Source organism: Carlito syrichta, unplaced genomic scaffold, assembly GCF_000164805.1.
Source record: "Carlito syrichta isolate Samal-C Ts95f unplaced genomic scaffold, Tarsius_syrichta-2.0.1 Scaffold308343, whole genome shotgun sequence".
In the NCBI taxonomy this organism is placed as follows: Eukaryota; Metazoa; Chordata; class Mammalia; order Primates; family Tarsiidae; genus Carlito; species Carlito syrichta.
The window spans coordinates 443750-462790 of record NW_007252439.1 but is presented as its reverse complement, the minus strand read 5'-3'; the positions used below and the strand labels follow the sequence as shown (position 1 = coordinate 462790).

Below are 19041 nucleotides of genomic sequence, written 5' to 3'. Positions count from 1 at the left end.
ACCCCAAGCCCCAGGACAGGAAATGTTATTGATGAGTGAGTGAATAAGATAACTCTTCCAGGGAAGGTGTAGGGTTAGTACAGCATGTGGGTGTGGAAAAAGCCAGAGCTTTGGGATCTAGAAAATTCTCATACTCGCACTCACTAACTTGAATAGCAAGTCACTTGGCCACTTTGAGCCCGGCTTCCTCTTATAGAAGAGCTAAGAATTACAGAAATATGCCAACTGCTATGAGGACAGTGCTGCCCCCATGGGAGATGCTCTAGGTAGATAGGTGAGTGGGAGGGACATACCTGGGTCCCCACCGCCTTTTCCACCATTCAGAGATGGTGGTAATCAAGCACTGGGATGGACTGAGGACATGAAGATAAGATAGGGTTGTGAAGGAAGATTCTGGAGTCATTGAAGCCCCCCCAGAGAGATTCTGTGTTGATCCTTTTGAGCTGTGGCTTAAGCATAGTCACTCTGGAAGTGGGGGAGCACTTTGAATGACTGTCTTAAAACTCGCTTTGGTTCTGGAGGCATGAAGTTGCCTTATACTTTCAGGGCTCTGGGTTTTCTGGCCTGTTTCAGGTGAGCAAGTGAACCTTCCTTTTAGTCAGGACCACGGTTTCTCAGCCCCGGGGTCGGTCCTCTCATTTCTTGTTCTTTCACAAGGTGCCTTTTTTCCCTAAACTGTGACCCAGAAACTGAACTACTTAAACCCTGGACCAAGGAGAAGGGTGGAGAACCCTGGCAGAGCGGGGAGGGAGGTAGAGCCTAACTCTGGCCAGTACACAAAGGTTGCATTATGTGGATGGTCCACGGCATCCAAATTGCATGTCCCCAGTGTGGCAACATGTGGGGGAAGTTTCATGCCACCCAGACACAGAGCTCCTCAGTTCTCTGAAGAAAGTCCTATAGAAATGGAGAGCCAACAGCAGAGGTGATTTTCTCCAGGCCTCAGCAAAGAAAGACAGTCACACAGGCGTGGTTTCCGAGCTAGCTGGCACAGCCTGGCTGGAATGGTGGCAGGGAGGGCCTGGCAGGGAGGACCTGGGCCCAGGAAGATGAAGTGCAAGCTACTTCTGTAAAGACAGGCGTGAACAAAAGCAGGACACCCAGAGAGATGAGTACAGAAAATAAATTTAAGATGTGGAGCCAGGCTTGGTGGCTCAACCTGTAATCCCGCGCCTTTGGGAGGCTGAGGTGAGTGGATTGCCTGAGCCCGTGGGTTTGAGACCTGCCTGGGCAACTTGGCGAGACCTCATCTCTACAATAAATCAAAAATTAGCCAGGCGTGGTAGCGCGCGCCTGTAGTTCCAGCTACTTGGAAGGCTGAAGCGGAAGGATCGCCGGAGCCCAGCAGGTCGAGGCTGCGGTGGCCAGGAGCGGCCACTGCACTCCAGTCTGGGCGGCAGAGTGAGACTCCAACTCAAAAAAAAAGATGTGGAGATTGGCCCAAGAATGAGGTCAAGGCCAAGAGCCAGAGGGCCGATGCAGGACTTTGATCTGGTGTGGTCCACAGAGGGACCTGCCTCTGGGTGTGGTCCACAGCAGTGAGTCAAGGGTGTTGGGACACTGGGATCAGGTTGCCCTGAGACCAGCAGACTGGGTTGGATGGGAGGAGGAGGAAGAACCTGATCTAGTTTCTTCCTGGGCAAATGGGCATAGCCTATGTTTCAGGTGCTGTGCTAAGTACTTCATGGACATCATAGGAGCACAGAAAGAATATTTTAATCCTGGGGAGCTGCTGGAGCCCAGGAGAGTCTGTGCAGGGACGCCAAAGTCCTTCTCAGAACCAAGACCACAATCAGGGCAAGAGTATGGCCTTACCAAGACAGCCTCAGGGCCCAGAGACAGCTTCTGGCCCAGGGCTGTGGCGCCGAGACCACTGGCCAAGGTTAGTAGTCGCACCTCCCAGAACTGCAAGGTAGAGCCCCAGACGGGCTGCACTGACATCCTATCCCTCGCCATGGCCATGCTTTTCCATCCTACCTACCCAACCCAGTGGCTAATCATGATTTTGAGATTTGTATGGCACTTTACAGTTTTCAATGATGTACTTAATCACAAATGATGCTATTTAACTACCGTCCGTTTCTGGGTTGTCAGAAGTTGGAGTCAAGTGTTTCACAGACGGTCTTGTTTGGCTTCTCCTGTGTGACTCTGGCCAAGTTACTTGCTTTCTCTGGGCTTTAATGTGCCCAGTGGGCAGAAGGCAACAATCATTCAGCCAGTCTTTGGCAACAGAGGATGAGAAGTGTCTGGAACGGGGCTGGCCATGGGTGGATTTGCCAGGCTTAAACAAGCTCTGGAGTCCTCAGACGATCTCAAGAAAATCCATTCACGGGTCTCCAGGAAAACAAACTCAGACATATTATAATAGTTTCTTCAACCCAGCTTTTAAGCCCTAAATGCTTCCAGAAGCCTCATAGTTCTCTTACTCCCGAGCCCTTGCCAAGGCCAGTTTTGAGACAGGGAAGTTAGGAGGTACTTTTGACTCCCATGTGGCTCTATTTTTAACTGGAATGTATCCTCCCGCACCGCTAGTGATTGGCATCTTTGAAGCCGAGGTGAAAGGCACCGTCAGCGGGGCCTGAGCAATAAATAGCAGTGGCCGGAGAGACCAATCCGTCACTTGGGCAGGAAGCTGGACAGATGGACAAACTAATCAGTCCTGCGTCGTTGCCAAGAACAGCTCAATCATCACACACTGTCCTCGAGCCTCTCTGATCACAGTTCTGGAAGGACAAGGGGCTCGCCTCTGCCTGTAACTAGTGTGGCAAGTGTGTGGGTGGGGCACCAGCCAGGGGCACTGAACTCCCTGGCGTCCCCCAGCCTCATGGGGAAGTAGGACATCTTGGATAGAGGCAAATCCCTTTTCATCTTCAAACAGAATCAGCATGTGGGGTTTTGGTTGGAATGGGAGGACCTTGAACGCCAACAGGCAACCGTGCCTGCCTCTTCCTCCAGCACACGGTCAATAGGTCAGAAGGGCCATGGCCCAGTGGGCCTTTCCCATCTCTACATAAAGCCATCTTCGCGAAACTTGGCCCCCATTGACTTAACTTCACTGCTGCAAGTTGGTGGGAGGTAGGGGCACCTGGCCCTCCCTCGCTCCGCGGGGACATCATAGGATGGCTCGTGACATTCACTCCAGAGGAAGTGCTGAAATACGAAATCTTGGAGACACCATTCAGCACAAACAGGAGGGCCATGGATGTGTGTGTGTGTGTGTGTGTGTGTGTGTGTGTGTGTGTGTGTGTGTGTGTGTGTGAATGTTGTATAGGAGGGAGGTGTGCCCTGTCTCTATGGGCCAGGTGACCCATGGAGAGGCGGAGATGGACTTTCTCAAACTGCTGCCCAAACCAGCCCAATTTCAGGCTAGACATTGAGGAGGGGACACGGTGGCAGGGGGGTTCGAAGTCTGTGTAAGAAATACCTCCATCACGGTGACAAAAGAAGACAAAAGCCTCACGTCTCTGGAACTGGACATGTAAAAGACATTATTAAAACTAGATGGTGGCTGGGCGTGGTGGTTCACACCTGTAATCCCGGCACTTTGGGAGGCCAAATGAGAGGATTGTTTGAGTCCAGGAGCTTGAGACTAGCCTGTACACCATGGTGAGACCTCCTCTCTACAAAAGAGCATAAAATTAGCCAGGCATGGTGGCACATACCTGTAGTCCCAGCTACTTGGTAGTCTGAGGCAGAAGGGTCACCTGAACCCGGGAGGTTGAGGCTGCGATGAGCCATCATTGTGCCACTGCACCAGCCTGGATGAGAGTGAGAGCTGGACTTAAAAAAAAAAAAAAAAAAACTAGATGGTTACGTAGGCCTAGCAAAACAAGGCAGAAGTGGGGGGCTCATTTTCAGCATCGCAGACTCACCTGCTGGGTCTTGGTAACAAATGGCACACGGGAGTAAATGGTGTCCTAAGATGCACCTTGGCCTCTTGGGAGAGCCTGGAGGCACTTTGAGGGAGAGACGGCCATAGTAGACTCATGACCTGAACTAGAGGCAGGACCACTGCCAGTGAGCATCCGTCCTCCTTCTAATGCAGTGTGCCACATCTTGTCCCAGCACAGTGGACACACAGTCAATCATTTAGCACACAAAGCAACCTTAGGGGTGATGTGCTACTATGATACCTGTCAAGGCACAGAGAGTCCCGCCATTGGCCCCAGGTCCCCAAGCTGGTACCAGAGGGAGTGAGTCAGGGATTGAACCCAGGCAGTCTGGCTCCCACTGGCTTTGCTACCCACCCAAGGCACTCAGTTAAGTAGGGAAGACCACACATATCCTTCCGCCTCAGCCTCAGGAAGGGAAAATGTGAAGAGAGCCACGTTCAGAGAGGAGACCAGGGTTCAGGAAGGAAAAAGAGCCAGTAACCCAGAGAGGCAGGTATGAAAGTTCAATAAAAGGCATGTGTTCTCCCCATTTCCTATGTTCCAAAACCTCCCTCCCCAACAGCATGTGGCAAACCTCCAGAGCTGAACAAGAGAAGGTGACTCCCATGCTATCACCATTATAGCCCTTTTCCCACAGGGTCTTAGAGGAATGAGAAACCTGGGGCCTGGGCCACCTCCAAGATCCCTGATGTCCTCCAGGACAAGACCAAGCTTCACTTGTCTCCCAGTCCCAGGTCGAGCACATTGCAGATCTTCTTCCCTAAATGCGGCTGGCTGTGTAGTTTTCTGAAATCCTTGAACAAAGGAGCTAATGGGGAGGTGCTGTGGAAACTCTTCTTTGTCACAGCACAAGTCAAGTGCCTTTCATGGCACCTGGTACCCGACATCGTCACGAGCCTAGTGCACACACACTGACTAACTGTTGCTTCTCCTTGACTTGCCAGGAAAGGCCGGCAGAGACCCATGCCAACGTGGACAACTCGGCGCCCCCCTCGGTGGCCCAACTGGCCGGGCGCTTCAGGGAGCAGACGGCTGCTGCTAAGGAGGTGAGTCCGGAGGCTCTGGTGCCTCACCTTCTGGGAGGGAGGCTGGAGGAAGGGGAGGTCTGAACAAGGGGCGGGGGAGGGGAGGAGGCTTGGCGATGACCAAATTAGGAAGAGTAAGCCTGAGAGGGTCCCTCTGAATGTAAGGAATGTCCCACGACTGCTGTGCCTGGGCAGAATCTCTCCCCACCAGAAGCAGGGCAGACAGCTGAAAGGCATGCCCACCGGAGATGGCATCTGGGCTTGTTGTCTTTTCTTTTTTCTTTTTCTTTTCTTTTCTTTGTTTTTTGTTTTTGTTTTTGTTTTTGTTTTTGAGTCGGGATCTCACTCTGTTGCCCAGGCTGGAGTGCAGTGGCACACACACAGCTCTCTGCAGCCTCGACCTCCTTGACTTGGTTGCTCCTTCCACCTCAGCCCCCTGAGTAGCTGGGACTACAGGCACATGTCACGACACCCAGCTGATTTTTTAAATTTCTTATAGAGACAATGTCTTGCTGTGTTGTCCAGGCTGGTCTCCAACTCCTGGGCTCCAGTAATCCTCCTACATTGGGCTCCCAAAGTGTTGGGAGGACAGGCGTGAGCCACGTCGCCCGGCCTGGACTCGTTATGATCTTGGTCACCCACCATACAGACTTAGACGGTGCACAGCCGTGCCAGGCCTGGACTGGTTCGGGACAAAGAAGTCCCCACACCAGGCTCCTGCCCCAAGGGCTGGAGTCAGGGGCCAAAGCAACCCTGAGGCACATTCTGGAATAGAGAACTGAGAAGGGAGAGAGGATGTGAGGGGAAGCATGTTCAGATAGGAAACCGGGGTTCAGGAAGGAAAGGGGACCGGTGACCCTGAGAAGCAGTGTGGAAGGGCATTCTAACTTGGGAGGGATTTGGACTAGATTCTCTCCAGTCCCGCAGTGTGAGGAGCTCACGAGGGGTGAGAAGAGGGGAGGACGCACCAAGGTAGAGGGCGATCTGCAAGGCCCCTTGGGACCAGCGGGAACTCAGTTGCCTTGCTTTTTTAACTGCACTGTTTTGTGCTTTTCTCATCTGAAAAATCGGATCCATATTTGTAGACATTCCAGCAATGTCACAAAGGATACAGAAGGTAGCCTTGATCTAAGCTGCTGGCACTGCCCAGAAGCTGAACATAGACTTCAGGTTGAGGTGCCGGCTCAGAGCAGTGAATCTCAAGTTCAAGGGGACGTTCTAGCAGGAAAGGAACGGCAGAGGAGAGACTGAAAGTCACAATGCGTGGACCATTAACTAGAGCTAATTTCAACAGTACGTGAGCCGTCCTGAAGTCACGTCATGTCCCTTCCTCCACTCTGAAACTCTCCTAAGCATCCCTGACACCCTAAACATCCCGAATCATTCCTGAATCCTACAACATTCCTAACCCGGTTTCCACTTCTTCCTCTTCCCTCCTGTTGCCTGATCAGTTCTCTCTCTTTTTCTCTCTGTGTGTCTGTCTGTCGCCCTCCCTCCAGACACCAGCCAATAAACCAACAAGAAGGAAACCACCCTGTTCCCTCCCCCTGTTTCCCCCCAAGGTAGAGCCGGGCCAGAATGGTGAGGAGGTAAGTGCGGCCGGGGGCTCAGAGGACGGGTCTTCTCCCTCTCCCTTGTAGGAAGCGGTGTCAAACTGACACTTGAATCTCAAGGTCTGTGCAGGGAGTGTCTCCATTTCAGACCTGGCGGGGAGTGTCCTCCCTCAACTGCTTCCTGAAGCCTTTTCCTAGGAGATGAGCCTCCTCTCTCCTCCCCCATCCTGGGCCTCCTCTGTGATTCGGCAGGGACAGGAACACTATTTCTCAAGCCTGAGACTGTGGACACACATTATTTTATTGATTTATTTTTTTTGAGAAGTGCGTCGGCTTCATTCATTAAAGATTGGGCTCTGTTAGAAGGGGACAGACTCGGGGAAGAGACTAATTCCAAGAGGCTGCTTGGGGAGTTGTTAACCCAGGGGACCCTAAGCAGCCTGAGGACACGTTATTAACAGAGCAGCCTCAGGAGTCAGGAACGCGTGCCTTGTTCCCATGTCTGATTTAGATGATCTTGGATTCGGTATGAAGGGGGCCACACTTGCATAAGGCAGAACTGTAGCAAGGGAATCCATGGCTCTGCAGGACCCTCGGGAAAGCTGGCCGTTTTGCTGGATCATCAGAAGAAAACTAGAGGGGCCAGGCGCAGTGGTGCGCACCTGTAATCCCAGCACTTTGGGAGGCCAAGGTGGGAAGATTCCTTGAGCTTAGGAATTCAAGACCAGCCTAGGCAACGTAGCAAGACCTCATCTCTACAAAAAAAATTTTTAAAAATTAGCTAATGTGATGATGTACACCTGAGGTCCCAGCTTCTTGGGAGACTGAAGTGGGAGGATCGCCTGAGCCCAGGAGGTTGAGGCTGTCTGTGGTGAGCTGTGATCGTACCACTGCACTCTAGCCTGGGTGACAGAGTGAGACCTCACCCCTCCCCCCCCAAAAAAGAAAATAAAAACCAGAACACACAGGAGGCCTGGTTGGCATAAACAGCTCACACTGTCAACATCATAAAAGGCTCTGGTGCCATAGATCACAGACAGCAATTGGTTCCAGCCTGCTCATTTGTCTCCTCATTTATCTCATAGTGACTGTCGGAGCGGCTTCTCCCCACCCCTCCCAGCAGCCCAAGGACCAAGGGGTCACAGTCTGTACCAGAAACGAGCTTGCATGTTCTGTCATCCAGCCTGGGAGGCCAACCCCAAGCAGAGCAAGCTAGCTGAGGACAGCTCAGCTCCCAAAGCCTACTGCCATCACCTCTTTTTCTCTCCCTTTCTTTTTTGGGGACCAGCATCCCAACAATGGACGCTGGGGACCATGTGACCTCGGGTGAGCCTCTTGGTGCCTGCATCTTCCTGTCTACCACTGAGACAGTTGAACTAGATCAATAATTTGCAAACCTCTTTGCCAACCCGAGGCTTATAAGCAGAAGCCCATCAGATAAAGCAGAAATGGGTCAAAGGGGTGAGGAGGGGGCCCTGAGCCCCATACAATCTGAGAAGACCTCTCCTTCTCCCAACTGCCCCACCAAACAAAGGTCTTATTCTGAGATGACAACCCCAAGGATGACATATGCTTAAACACCAAGGTTTCTGCTGAGTCTCTTCAAAGTGACTCTGGCTTTGCGGGGCTACCAGACAAATCCATACTAACAACTTCTCTTTACAGAGTATCAACTTCTCCTCATAACCCTTACCCTCTGGGCTTGGGATGTCTGCTGCCATGCAGTAGGCAGAGGCTGTGACCATTTGGAGCTTAATGTGAGGCTGCCCCTCATAACCTGGACTTGGCACAGGGGAAGTTACTGCACCCTGCTAAATCTGTTTCCTAATTTGTAAGATGAGGACAAGGCTGGGTGTGGTGGCTCATGCCTGTACTCCCAGCACTTTGGAAGGCTAAGGCAGGAGGATCATTGAGCCCAGAAGTTCAAGACAGCCTGGGCAACACAGTGAGACCTTGTCTCTACAAAAAAATAAAAAATAAAAATTAGCCAGGTGTGGTGGTGCACATGTGTGGTCCCAGCTATTTTGGAGGCTGAGGCAGAAGGATCACCTGAGCCCAGGAAGTCGAGGCTGCAGCAGTGAGCTATGATGATACCACTGCACTCCAGCCTGGCCAACAGAGTGAGACTCCAACTCAACAAACAAACAACAACAGAACACACACACACACACACACACACACACACACACACAATGAAGACAAAACCACTAACCAGATAGACCACAGAGGCTGGGGGGAAGTTTTATTCCCTGGAGTAAGAGTGGGGTGAGTCGAGTTAGTGGTGATTGGATTAAACAGCTATTTCAGTGGCTCTGGGGAAAGAAATTGTACAGGTTTGGTTCCCCAAGGGCACGCCACCTGTGTAATGGTGAAGGACTGGGTGAGTAGGAGGGTGGATTTTAGGAAGTCCTGCCTGGAGTGACAGGCTGCCTGCACATAGGAAGGACATTACTGCAGGGGTCGATGGCTTCTTGTTGCCTTGAAATCCACGTAGAAATAAAATGAGTGGCCAGCTGTGTCTGACAGGGCTCACTGGAGGCTGCTGCTTACATCTCCCTGTCCGTGTCCCCACATAGGTCAGCCCACATGCCAGAAAAACCGTACGAGCCCTGACGCCAGAGACCTTGGGGGCCTGCAGGGGGGTCCCTGTCAGGCAGACCCTCGCATCCTGATGCACAGTGCTAGGAAGAGTCACTCCATCCCTTCTTCACCCCTCCCCCTCCCTCACTTGCTCAGGCCTGAGGGGTGGGACCAGTCCCCTGACAACAGCCGATAGGGTGATCAGAAGTTACCCCTCTCTGGAAGAATCTCAGATCCTGCCTCATCTGCTCAGAAAAATACTGAAAATCATTCCCGTATGAAGAATCAGGTCCATAATTTCTAGAGGTGTCACATAAATACATGTACACACACATATAGGAATGTGGGACTGTTTTTCCTCCACCAATCATCTTAGTCCTAGCCACTTGCCTGGAGCCCCTTGTTAAACCGTAAAGGAAATGCTGCCACCTGCTGCCCACCTCAGGCACTGCATCAGTGGCTATTTTGAATTCTTTCTGCTTTGCAGGTCAAATCCCTAAGGGTTTGGAGCATCAGCTGGGTTCCCAGTGCCGTCCTGGGGACTAAGGAGGCATTATCTACTGAACTTCTACTGTCTTCTGAAGACAGTGGTCCGTTAAAACATTACATGACGTGAGCTTTATTGGCAAAATTATTGAGGTAGTTTCCAAAACCCCAGCCCGTATGAAATTTCACCATGGAACTCAGAAACTTAGGGCAACCAGTTATGGCTGCAATCTCTGTGTACTCACCGTAGACAAAAGGCTCCTTGAAAGGCTGCTCTAGGGAATGCATCTGACGTGGAAACTCCTGGAGACAGAGGCACCTTAGAGCTACAAGAGTCCTTGGAATCATGTATCTTGGTAGAGGAGGCTGAGGCCAGGGGCATCTGCTTGGCTCCTGCCAGAGCTAGAATTACAAAGGGGGTGTCTCCTGAGTCCCAGCCAGTGCCTGTCCCTCTCTAACCTGTTCTTCTTCATGCAGGGCCTTTAGGTCACATGGAGTTCAGCTGATTGAGTCTCCCTCCTTTTATCACCCAAATGCAATGATCTCACTCAATAAATACCTCAGAATATTTCTAAGACATTCATGTGATTCTTCTTTTTATGATTCATGCGTGTGCAGGTGAGAGGCAGGTAATACACGGTAGTCTCCAAGCCGTAGGAAAATCCTTTCTCTGCCTTGGCCTCTGTCTCACCACATAAAAGTCTTCCTTTTCTTTGTCATCATCACGTTACTGCCATCACTCTCACGTAGTTGTAGGGGTTTCACACAAAACAAGGAGTCAGTCATTTTAAATAACGCAGAACTCAAAGACAGACAAGATTCCTGATATACATTCTTCACAAAAATATTTACAATGAACAGAGCATATGTACAATTATGTTGCACATGTATCAGCCACTGACCACTGCTGGGGGGCAGAGACTAGGTCATATTCATCTTTAAATAACCAACACAAGGTCTGGATGTGGTAGAGACTCAATCAATGTCTGCTTCATTAAAATGAATATCCAGTGCTTTGGAAAATGATAATTTATAAACAATGCCATTGGTGGGATTTTCCAAAATGTCATTAGTTTAAGGGAGGAATTTCAATAATGCCTCTGTCAGGTTTCACTCCTGCTCCGTGTTTTCCTGTTCTGTTTGTGATGAGCAGAATGGTCACTTTTGCCCTTTATCTTTGAAAAGCCTCTCCCCCACCTGTAGCCAATTCCCATTGTTGAAGATCATGAGGTTTACCTCTTTTCCCTCTCAAGTTTTCCCTCATAATGACGGTGAAGTCATTCTTCCGGGAGAGTCCCTTGGTGCTAAGGATGTCCGCTCGACTGGCTCAGATTCAAGTGGTCTCGCCATAGGGAGATAAGGGAGGGGGACAAGGAGGGGGACAGGGAGCCCACCTCACCCAGGCCCTAGGGAGTTAAGTGGACTTCTGAAAGGAAGTCACAGAGTGGTGGCACCAGCTTCTCTTCTCCTCCTCCGCCTGAGCTTCTGGGCTCCTGCCCGAAGCCCACCTCCTTTCGCTTCACTCATCTGGTCGTTCTGGTTCATTTGTTCCATAGAAATCACCACCCAATGCAAGCCACCCTCCCAAAGTCAAGGTGAAGAGCTCGCCTCTGATTGAGAAGCTTCAGGTGAGTGCAGTGCGCGTTACCCATGGCGACCTTCTGTCCAAGACACTTCTTATCCCAAATCTGCATGTCTCTGGAGCTCCTAGGGGTAGCCCCTGTGTCACTCAGATAGTTGGGCAGCTGGTAACCAGCTGGTAACCAAATTGCCCCAAAGGGTGTGGATCTCACAGCCCTCACTTGGGGCAAGGGGCTACCATAAGGGCCACACCAAGCACAAGCTCATGTAGTTCTTACCTCATGCTCGGTGGTTGGTGGACTATGGGGTCCCTCAAGAGACTTGTGGAAAGGGACATTATGGTTGCCAGAAACTCTCAGAAATAGCCACGCTCTCTCCTTCAAAGCCTGAATGCAACCACAAACCAGTTCCGCCGTACGCAGGGCTGAAATTAACTGCAGCATGCTGCTCTGGCACGGCCAACTTCCTTGTTTGGGAAGCATTCTTCCCCATCTCTCTGTCAGTCACCCCATGTGCCCAGAGCCCTCACCCTTTGTGCCCAGGACTGGGCTGGCTCCCTGGGACTGTAAATGAAGCAGAAAACCCTGGCCCGGGGACCTGAGTCTTGTTGGGTAAACAAGGCTTTCATGCCTGATACAATGAAAGACACAGGAGTCAACACCAGTGATCTCCACTGTGTGTCACCACGCTGCTCCTGCTGCTGAAGTTTCTCAGCCTTGGCGCGATCCAAGCTGGAGAATGTTGTCACCGTGGCTGTCTTGTGTGTTGCAAGAGGTTTAGGTGCCAGCAGCACTCTCCAACAAGTTGTGACAATTAAAAATGCCTCCAGATACTATCAGATGTGCCCTGGGGGCAAAACTGTCTCCCACCCAAGGTGAGAACTACTACCATAGAACTTCAGAGCAAGAAGAGAGTAGAGTGGGCTGGAGTCATTAAATGAATGCTTTATGCAACACCCATGCCCTGCCCTGGGTATCCTTCAAGGATGGGTGGCTGGGAAGGAGGAAGGAAGTTACTCTTGGTGTGAGAATTGTATGAACCAAAGCACAGGGGAGGGGTGGGGGTGTGACGTCCAGGTGCAGTGGGGGGGGAATAGGGGGCGCTCCTGCTTTTTACTACAGCCTCTGTCCAACCACCCAGGAGAAGGAGAAGGCTTCTCCCAGTCAGACCCAGCTAGGCACACTGGCCAACAGCATTCTGAAGTCATCACTGGGTGTCAAGACAAGTAGCCGCTGCCTCTGCAGCTCCCAGCCGTGGGAGGGCCCGGGGATTTGGATCCCAGCCTGATGGGGGTTAAGACAAGCATCTCTGGTGTCTGGCCATGGGCTACCTGTGGAGGACGGGGCAGTCTCCACAGCGTCTCCCTGAGATGTCCATCATGCTGAGAACGCAGGGCTGCAGGATGAAGCTGTATGGTGATCTGGACACAGAAGGCAGGAGGAGGAGTGCCCCATGGCCCTAGAGGGGACCTGGCCACCCACGCACATTCCCTCCAGGACACCTTCAGGCACCTTCTCCTTGTCGATAGATAGGGTGGATCTGGGACCACCCGCCTCCTCCCCCACCAAACTCAACACTCCCTCAGATTTTGGTTACCTGGGTAACTCTCGAATATGATTGTTCTCAGGGCTCATTTTGATGTGGTGTCACCCTCACCATGAAGCCCCAAGTGGTGACAAACAGTGTGATGTATTCTGTGGCCTCCCTCCTGGAAGACTCAGCGGCCCACTGTGTCCCTCACGCTGCTGTTCACCAAGAGGGAGCCTGGCAGCTGGAGGCTTGAGGGACCCACAGACCAGCAGGAATCTTGGGGCGGGACTTTCAACCACACTCATGGTTTGTGCAGTGAGAATACAACTGCACGTGTAGGTCGGACAGGACACAGTGACTCCTGCTGATTCTGATGAGAAAGATGACCACGGGGGCTGACTGTCCTCGAGGTCCTGGAGTGCGGGGCTGCCTGCAGGTGCTTTTCCAGCTACTTTGTCTATGAGTTGGGGCTGTTCTGGGAAATGCTGGTTGGACCCATGTCAGTGCTGCCCGAGCATTCTGGAACACAGCTCCGGCAAGCCAGGGAGCAGGAGGTGGGCTAAGCAGGCAATGCTTCCAGGGGCAGGACATGCTGTGACCATGGAGACCTGGCTGGGACATACCACGAAGAGCCTCGCGTTACCCAGACTCAACCAGTTCTGAGGCCTTGTGTTACCCATTCTCAGCGGTTCTGAGGCCGATGAATCAGGAGGCTAAAGAAAGAAGCTAAGCTCTCATCTCCCAACCCTGTTTGTCTTTTCTTGACAGGCCAACTTGACCTTTGACCCAGCGGCTCTACTGCCCGGGGCCTCCCCCAGGAGTCCTGGACTCAAGGCCATGGTGTCACCGTTTCACAGCCCACCTTCTACCCCCAGCAGCCCTGGCGTGAAGTCTCTGTCTAACGAGGCCGAGGAGGTGCCTGTCAGCTTCGATCAGCCTCCAGAAGGCAGTCATCTGCCCTGTTACAATAAGGTAAATTCTGGCTCCCGAGTTCTGCGGTGCATCTGTGGAGGTGTGGGGACTGGCACACCTGAGCGCTCTTGACCCCGCTGTAGTCCTGGAGAAAGGAGGAAGCATGTGGAGCCGAAGTGGCGTCTCTCCTCTCTTTTGCAAAGAACTCCTGACCTGAGATCACCCCTCTGCCTAGCCTGCCTCTCATCTCATCTCCCCATAACTGTGCCATTGGCCTAGAAGGCGGGCTTGGGGGCTAGGGTGCTCTAGCCTTTGTGGAGAGGGGGTGGGAATTTGGGCTGGACCCCAGTCACACCGAGCTCATGTCGAAAGCTGAAAAGGAACGCTGAAGGCCTGGCGATCAATAATTTCCACAGGAGCTGGGCGGGGGCAAGGGACTCCACAGCATCCTGTTCCGGCCTGACGTGAATATCCTGAGTGTCTCAGTGTGGGCTTAGATCATTCTTCCTGCAGTTTGCCCCAGTTAAAGAACAGCGGACCTGGGCCCTTTGCAAAAAGGTGCTCAGCAGGGCTCACTTCTGTGGATGCTGCCCTGATCCTTTGTGTGTCCTCATCAGATCCCTGGCCCTAGGAGGAGGAGGTAAGAACCAGAGACACATCCAAGCAGGTACCCAGCAAATGTGGGCCAGATCCAGGCAGGGGCCAGGTTTTAAGGGCATCTGATGCCAGGATATGCTTCAGGGAAATGATTTTGGAATTAAGGATCAAGAAGTGAGGTCTTCTAGGCCATTCCCCAGGAAATCTATCTAGCAAAAAAGATCAAGTGTATAAAAACAGGGAGGGTCCAAGGAAATAAATGTGGTAAGGAGGTGAGGGGCCAGCGGGAGCTTAAGGATTGGGCCAGAGCGGAGGCTCTCCAGCCCAGGGCGGGGGTGGTGGAGACCCCTGAGAGCAGACAGGAGCCAGGTGGACAGCCTGGGCTTCTCACAGGAAGCAGGATAGCAAGTGGCAGGGAGGGAGGGGCTGCCACTTGGTCATAAGGCCTGGAGGATTCTGCCCTCTGACAGCGGCCAGGGAGCAGGCAAAATGATTTCTGGACCTTACTTGTTGTGAGAGACAGAGCCTTGACACCCTGTAGAACTGGTGTCACAGCAGTCTCAGGAAAGGGCCTGAGAGGACCTTATAAACCTCGTGTTCATCCCAGACCTCTGAGATGGAGCTGGGGTTGACAAATACCAAAATGGAGATCAGTGGGAAAGTAAGACTTACAAACATTTGTTTCACGCATAAATGTTGACAGTACACATTACTTGAGTAAGGCGGGCATCCAGTATGGGTCCAGTGGGCCCAGGTGGGGCCGGCCCCTGAGATTCACACACTTCCCAGAGAGGTCATCTCTGGGTGCCCCTCAGGAATGGCTTCTGATGGCGGTGGACCTGACACCTAGAAAGCAAAGGACTTGGCAACTCAGGGTTCCCAGCCAGCATTGGGGGAATGGGGAGGGCCAAGCTGAGTAAGGAAGGGCATGGTCACCAGCTGTCCAGCTCAGGACCCACGAGGTTCCTGGCCCAGGCCTGGTCATCAGCAAGCCTTGAGCCCCCTTCTCTGTCGGATTCACCTTTGTGAAAGTATACTTTTCAACATGTTAAAACATGACTCTTACACGAAATAGAGACGTTATTCAACTTGTTGATTTATGGAGATGGAAAGGCTCACTCAAAGAGTGTTTGAAGAACTGATTATAGGGAATTAAAAAAAAAAAAAAAAAGGTTAGAATAGGCCAGCTGCTCACACCTGTAATCCCAGCACTTTGGGAGGCCAAGGCAGGAGAATCACTTGAGTCCAGGAATTCGACACCAGTCTGGGCAACATAGTGAGCCCTTGTCTCTACAAGAAATCGAAAGATTAGTTAGGCATGGTAGCTTGTAGTTCCAGCTACTCAGGAGAGACTTAGATGGAAGGATTTCCTGAGCTCAGGAGGTCAAGGTTGCAGTGAGCCGTGATTGTGCCACTGCAGTCCAGCCTGTGTGGCAGAGTGAGACTCTAATTCCAAAATAAAATTGCTAAGTTAGACACCAAACTAGTTAATGTTTTACAGTGCAATAAACTCCTAAGTTATCTATTTTACTGGAAAGCATTTGCATCTTCATGAGAGAGGAGTCTGTAGGCCACCTTATAATTTTACAGTCCCACAGGGCTCCACCTATAAAAACAGCAAGCAATGATACTTTCTCCTAGGAAATGGAGTGGCCCTTGGGCGGACTTGCTGAGCAGTGCTTCAGGCTGACACTGAAAGGACGCACAGTCTTCCTTGTGGCCTTTCTTGCAGGTTTGGGATAATAAATTTCCTTCCTGCCTTCTTCCAGGTGCGGACCAGGGGCTCAATCAAAAGGCGCCCTCCCTCCAGACGATTCCGGAGGTCACAGTCGGACTGTGGGGACCTCGGAGACTTCAGGGCGGCGGAGTCATCGCAGGAGAATGGTGCCAAGGAAGAGGAGGGGGATGAGGTGTTCCCATCTAAGAGCAAGGCCCCAGGGTCCCTGCCGCCCAGCAAGGGGGCGGCAGGAGAGGGAGCAAGGAGAAACCTGGGGCCCACGGAGAAGCCTCCTCTGAGGAGGTCATCCAGCAGGACAGAGAAGCAGGAGAAGGACAGGGCTACTGAGGAAGCCCAGGAAGGCGAGAAGGCTGCACGGAGATCAGAGGAGGAGGCTGGAAGGCACCGGGCCCAGGAGGAAGCCCCAGAATCACCTCACACCTCCAGCCCAGAGGCAGAGAGTGGATGCGGGAGCCCCAGGGAGGCAAAACCAGCTGGAGAGGAGGCAGAGGCAGAAGTGTCTGCAAAGGTGAAGGTGGAGGGGGCGCAAAATCAAGAGGCAGGGCCTGGACATCAGAGCCAAAACACAAAGAAGCCAGAGGAGGCAGCTGTGAGGGAGGCGGCCCCCCAAACCCTCTCTGGAGGAGTGGGGAGCAGCGACATCCCCGAGCAGGAGAAAGGCAAGGGGAAGCAAGAGGAGGGGGCTGTTCTCAAGCCAGGCTGCAGCCCCAGGACGGACCATGCACAACCAGAGACCAGCAGTGAGGTTCAAACCATGGGAGCCATCCCCAAGGCAGAGGTAGGTGGCCTGGCTTGTCTATGCGGGGAGGGCGGTGCCAGAGCCAGCATGCACCTCTGTCACATGCCCTGTTCCTTACAGTTCCTTCATAAATCAGCTCAGGGTGCAGAAACAAAGGCACCTGGCTCCTGCTTCGTGCCAACTGGTTGGAGGCAGGCTGTCGCTGGGGAAGAGAGGACACCAGGACCGGAAAGGGAAGTGTGTCTCGTGCTCTTTCCAGGTTCTCACTGACTTGGAGTTCTGGTGCGCACGTGTGTGTGTGTGTGTGTGTGTGTGTGTGTGTGTGTGTGTGTCATGGCCGAGCCTTGCACGACTTGGTAGCTGAGGTCTGCAAGTGTCTGCTTAGTGCAGGGTCCTGGGTTTGCTGCTGTAGGGGCCAAAGACAAGGAGTGGTGCTGCTTTCTAAAAATCTCAGTCTAGTGTGTGGGGCCAGCAGCTTCCTTGGGGGCAGAACAGTGGCCGGGCACTCCTAGGGAGGCCCGCGGCAGAGGCGGAGGAACGATGTGTGTGGAGTGGGGACAGAAGCTAGGAACACGTCAGGAGCCAGGGGGTCTTCAAGCTGGGCCTGGAGAGATGGAAGCTGAGCATGGTGCCCCTTCACTCGCGCACTGGGCACCTGTTGCCCACGAGGAGGAGGGGATGACCAGTCCCTGACCTCTTTCACTTGTCCCCTTCCCCAGCTCCCAGGAAGCCCATCCTGAGAGCTGTCAGAGCAAAACCAGCCTAGCAGAGTATGTCCCATTCCCCAGCTCATCCCTGGCAAGGTCAACTCAGTCATCTGCGAGTATTTTCGCTTCCCTTGTATTGGTGCATTCCTTTCTTCCTTCCTTCCTTCATTCATTCACTCAAGCCGCCATTAGCTTCCCACTACATTTGTCTCTTTTCTGGCTTCCTGCATCCACTTTTTCTTTCTGCCTATGCAGTCCATTCTCTGGACAGCAACCAGAGGGTTGTGGGGGATTTTTTGGGTTTTCTTGTTTGTTTAGTTTAGGTTTTTTAAAGATAACCTACTCTTTGCTTCAGTTATTCACCTTTCATATAAGAGTTGCCATAACCCTAATAAACTCTAATAAACTACCATAACTGATAACAAATTACCATAAACTTGGTGGCTTAAAATAATAGAAATAGATGTTCTCACAGTTCTAGAGGCCAGGACTCCAAAATTAAGAGCAAAGCTGGTTCTTTCTAGAGATTCTGAGGGAGACTCTCTCCTCTCCCCTGAGTTCTGCCTGCAACCCTGAAATCCTTCCCTCCCTCTTCCAACTTCTGGAAGCACCAGGTTATCCCCTGTCCTCGGCATCCCATGGCTCGCACACGCATCTCTCGGGTCTCCGCCCCCATCTCCACCCATAGCCTTCCGCTGTACTTGGGTGTCTCCAATTTCCCCCACATCTCTCCTACGTAGACAGATGTAGGGCCCACCCTAAATCCAGAATGATCTCATCTTGAGATCTTGATGACATCTGCACAAACCCCATTTTCAAATGAGGCCACATTCACAGGTACCAGGGCTTAGGACTGGACGTGTCCATCTGTCCCCTGCCTCCCCCACTGCTGGGTTCCAACCCTGCTGATGTTTGTGTGTTCTTCAAGCACACCAAGCTCATCCCCTGCTCCGTCCCTGCTGTCTCCTCTACCTGGGACCCTCCTCCTTTTGACCCTCCCGTGGCCACTTCCTACCCACAGTTCAGCTCAGCTCTGTGACCTCTCCTCACTTAGGCCGACTTGCACCCCTTGGTCTAAAGGAGCCTCTCTCCATCCTCAGGTCCTCTCTCCCACCATTCCTTCCACTTTGTCATCATAGTCAACACCACTGCTTAAAGTTCTTTTGGCTTTTAAAAATCATCTTTCTCTACTCTGTTTCCTCACTGTCTCCCCAGTACCCACTACAGAACCTGGCACACAGTAGGGTCTTAAAGTAATAATAATAATAATAAAATTTATTGAGTGAATTAATGAATTTTAAAGGAAGAGAGAAAATTATCTGACCCCGAAGAAATAATCCCCAGTAATAAAATTATGGGTATAAGAGGGATTGATGTGTTTGTGGGGGCTCCCCAGGGGTCCTCATGCTATTCTCACTCAAGTTAAATCAGGGAGAAAAAAGTTTGAATCCCAAAGACTCGCGAGGTGTGACTGAGCCCCCCAGGTTGAGTTGTTAGGCAAAGGAGCTTCAGAGTTCTTCAACACTTTCCATTTCTAATGAGAAATCCTTATATTCAGAGTCTTCTGGAGCTAAGAGAGTCCACCAAGTCTCCAGAAGGCAAACATATGCCCCAAACCCTCAGTCCTTTTTTTTTTTTGAGTTGGAGTCTCACTCGGTCACCCAGACTGGAGTGCAGTAGCCGCTCCCGGGCCACCGCAG

The 19041-nt window shown here is 52.0% G+C and overlaps 1 protein-coding gene across 1 annotated transcript in view; it reads left to right on the top strand.

Moving 5' to 3' along the window:
- Window positions 1-1684: 1684 nt before the first annotated feature.
- The window catches only part of RCSD1 (RCSD domain containing 1), a 20866-nt gene continuing 3509 nt past the window's right edge, over window positions 1685-19041 (top strand). The window contains exons 1-6 of the mRNA XM_008065433.2: window positions 1685-1882; window positions 4838-4939; window positions 6418-6507; window positions 11094-11165; window positions 13417-13620; window positions 15927-16673. Of these exons, the coding sequence (XP_008063624.2) occupies window positions 1685-1882; window positions 4838-4939; window positions 6418-6507; window positions 11094-11165; window positions 13417-13620; window positions 15927-16673 (1413 nt within the window). The remainder of the gene's footprint in view (window positions 1883-4837; window positions 4940-6417; window positions 6508-11093; window positions 11166-13416; window positions 13621-15926; window positions 16674-19041) is intronic.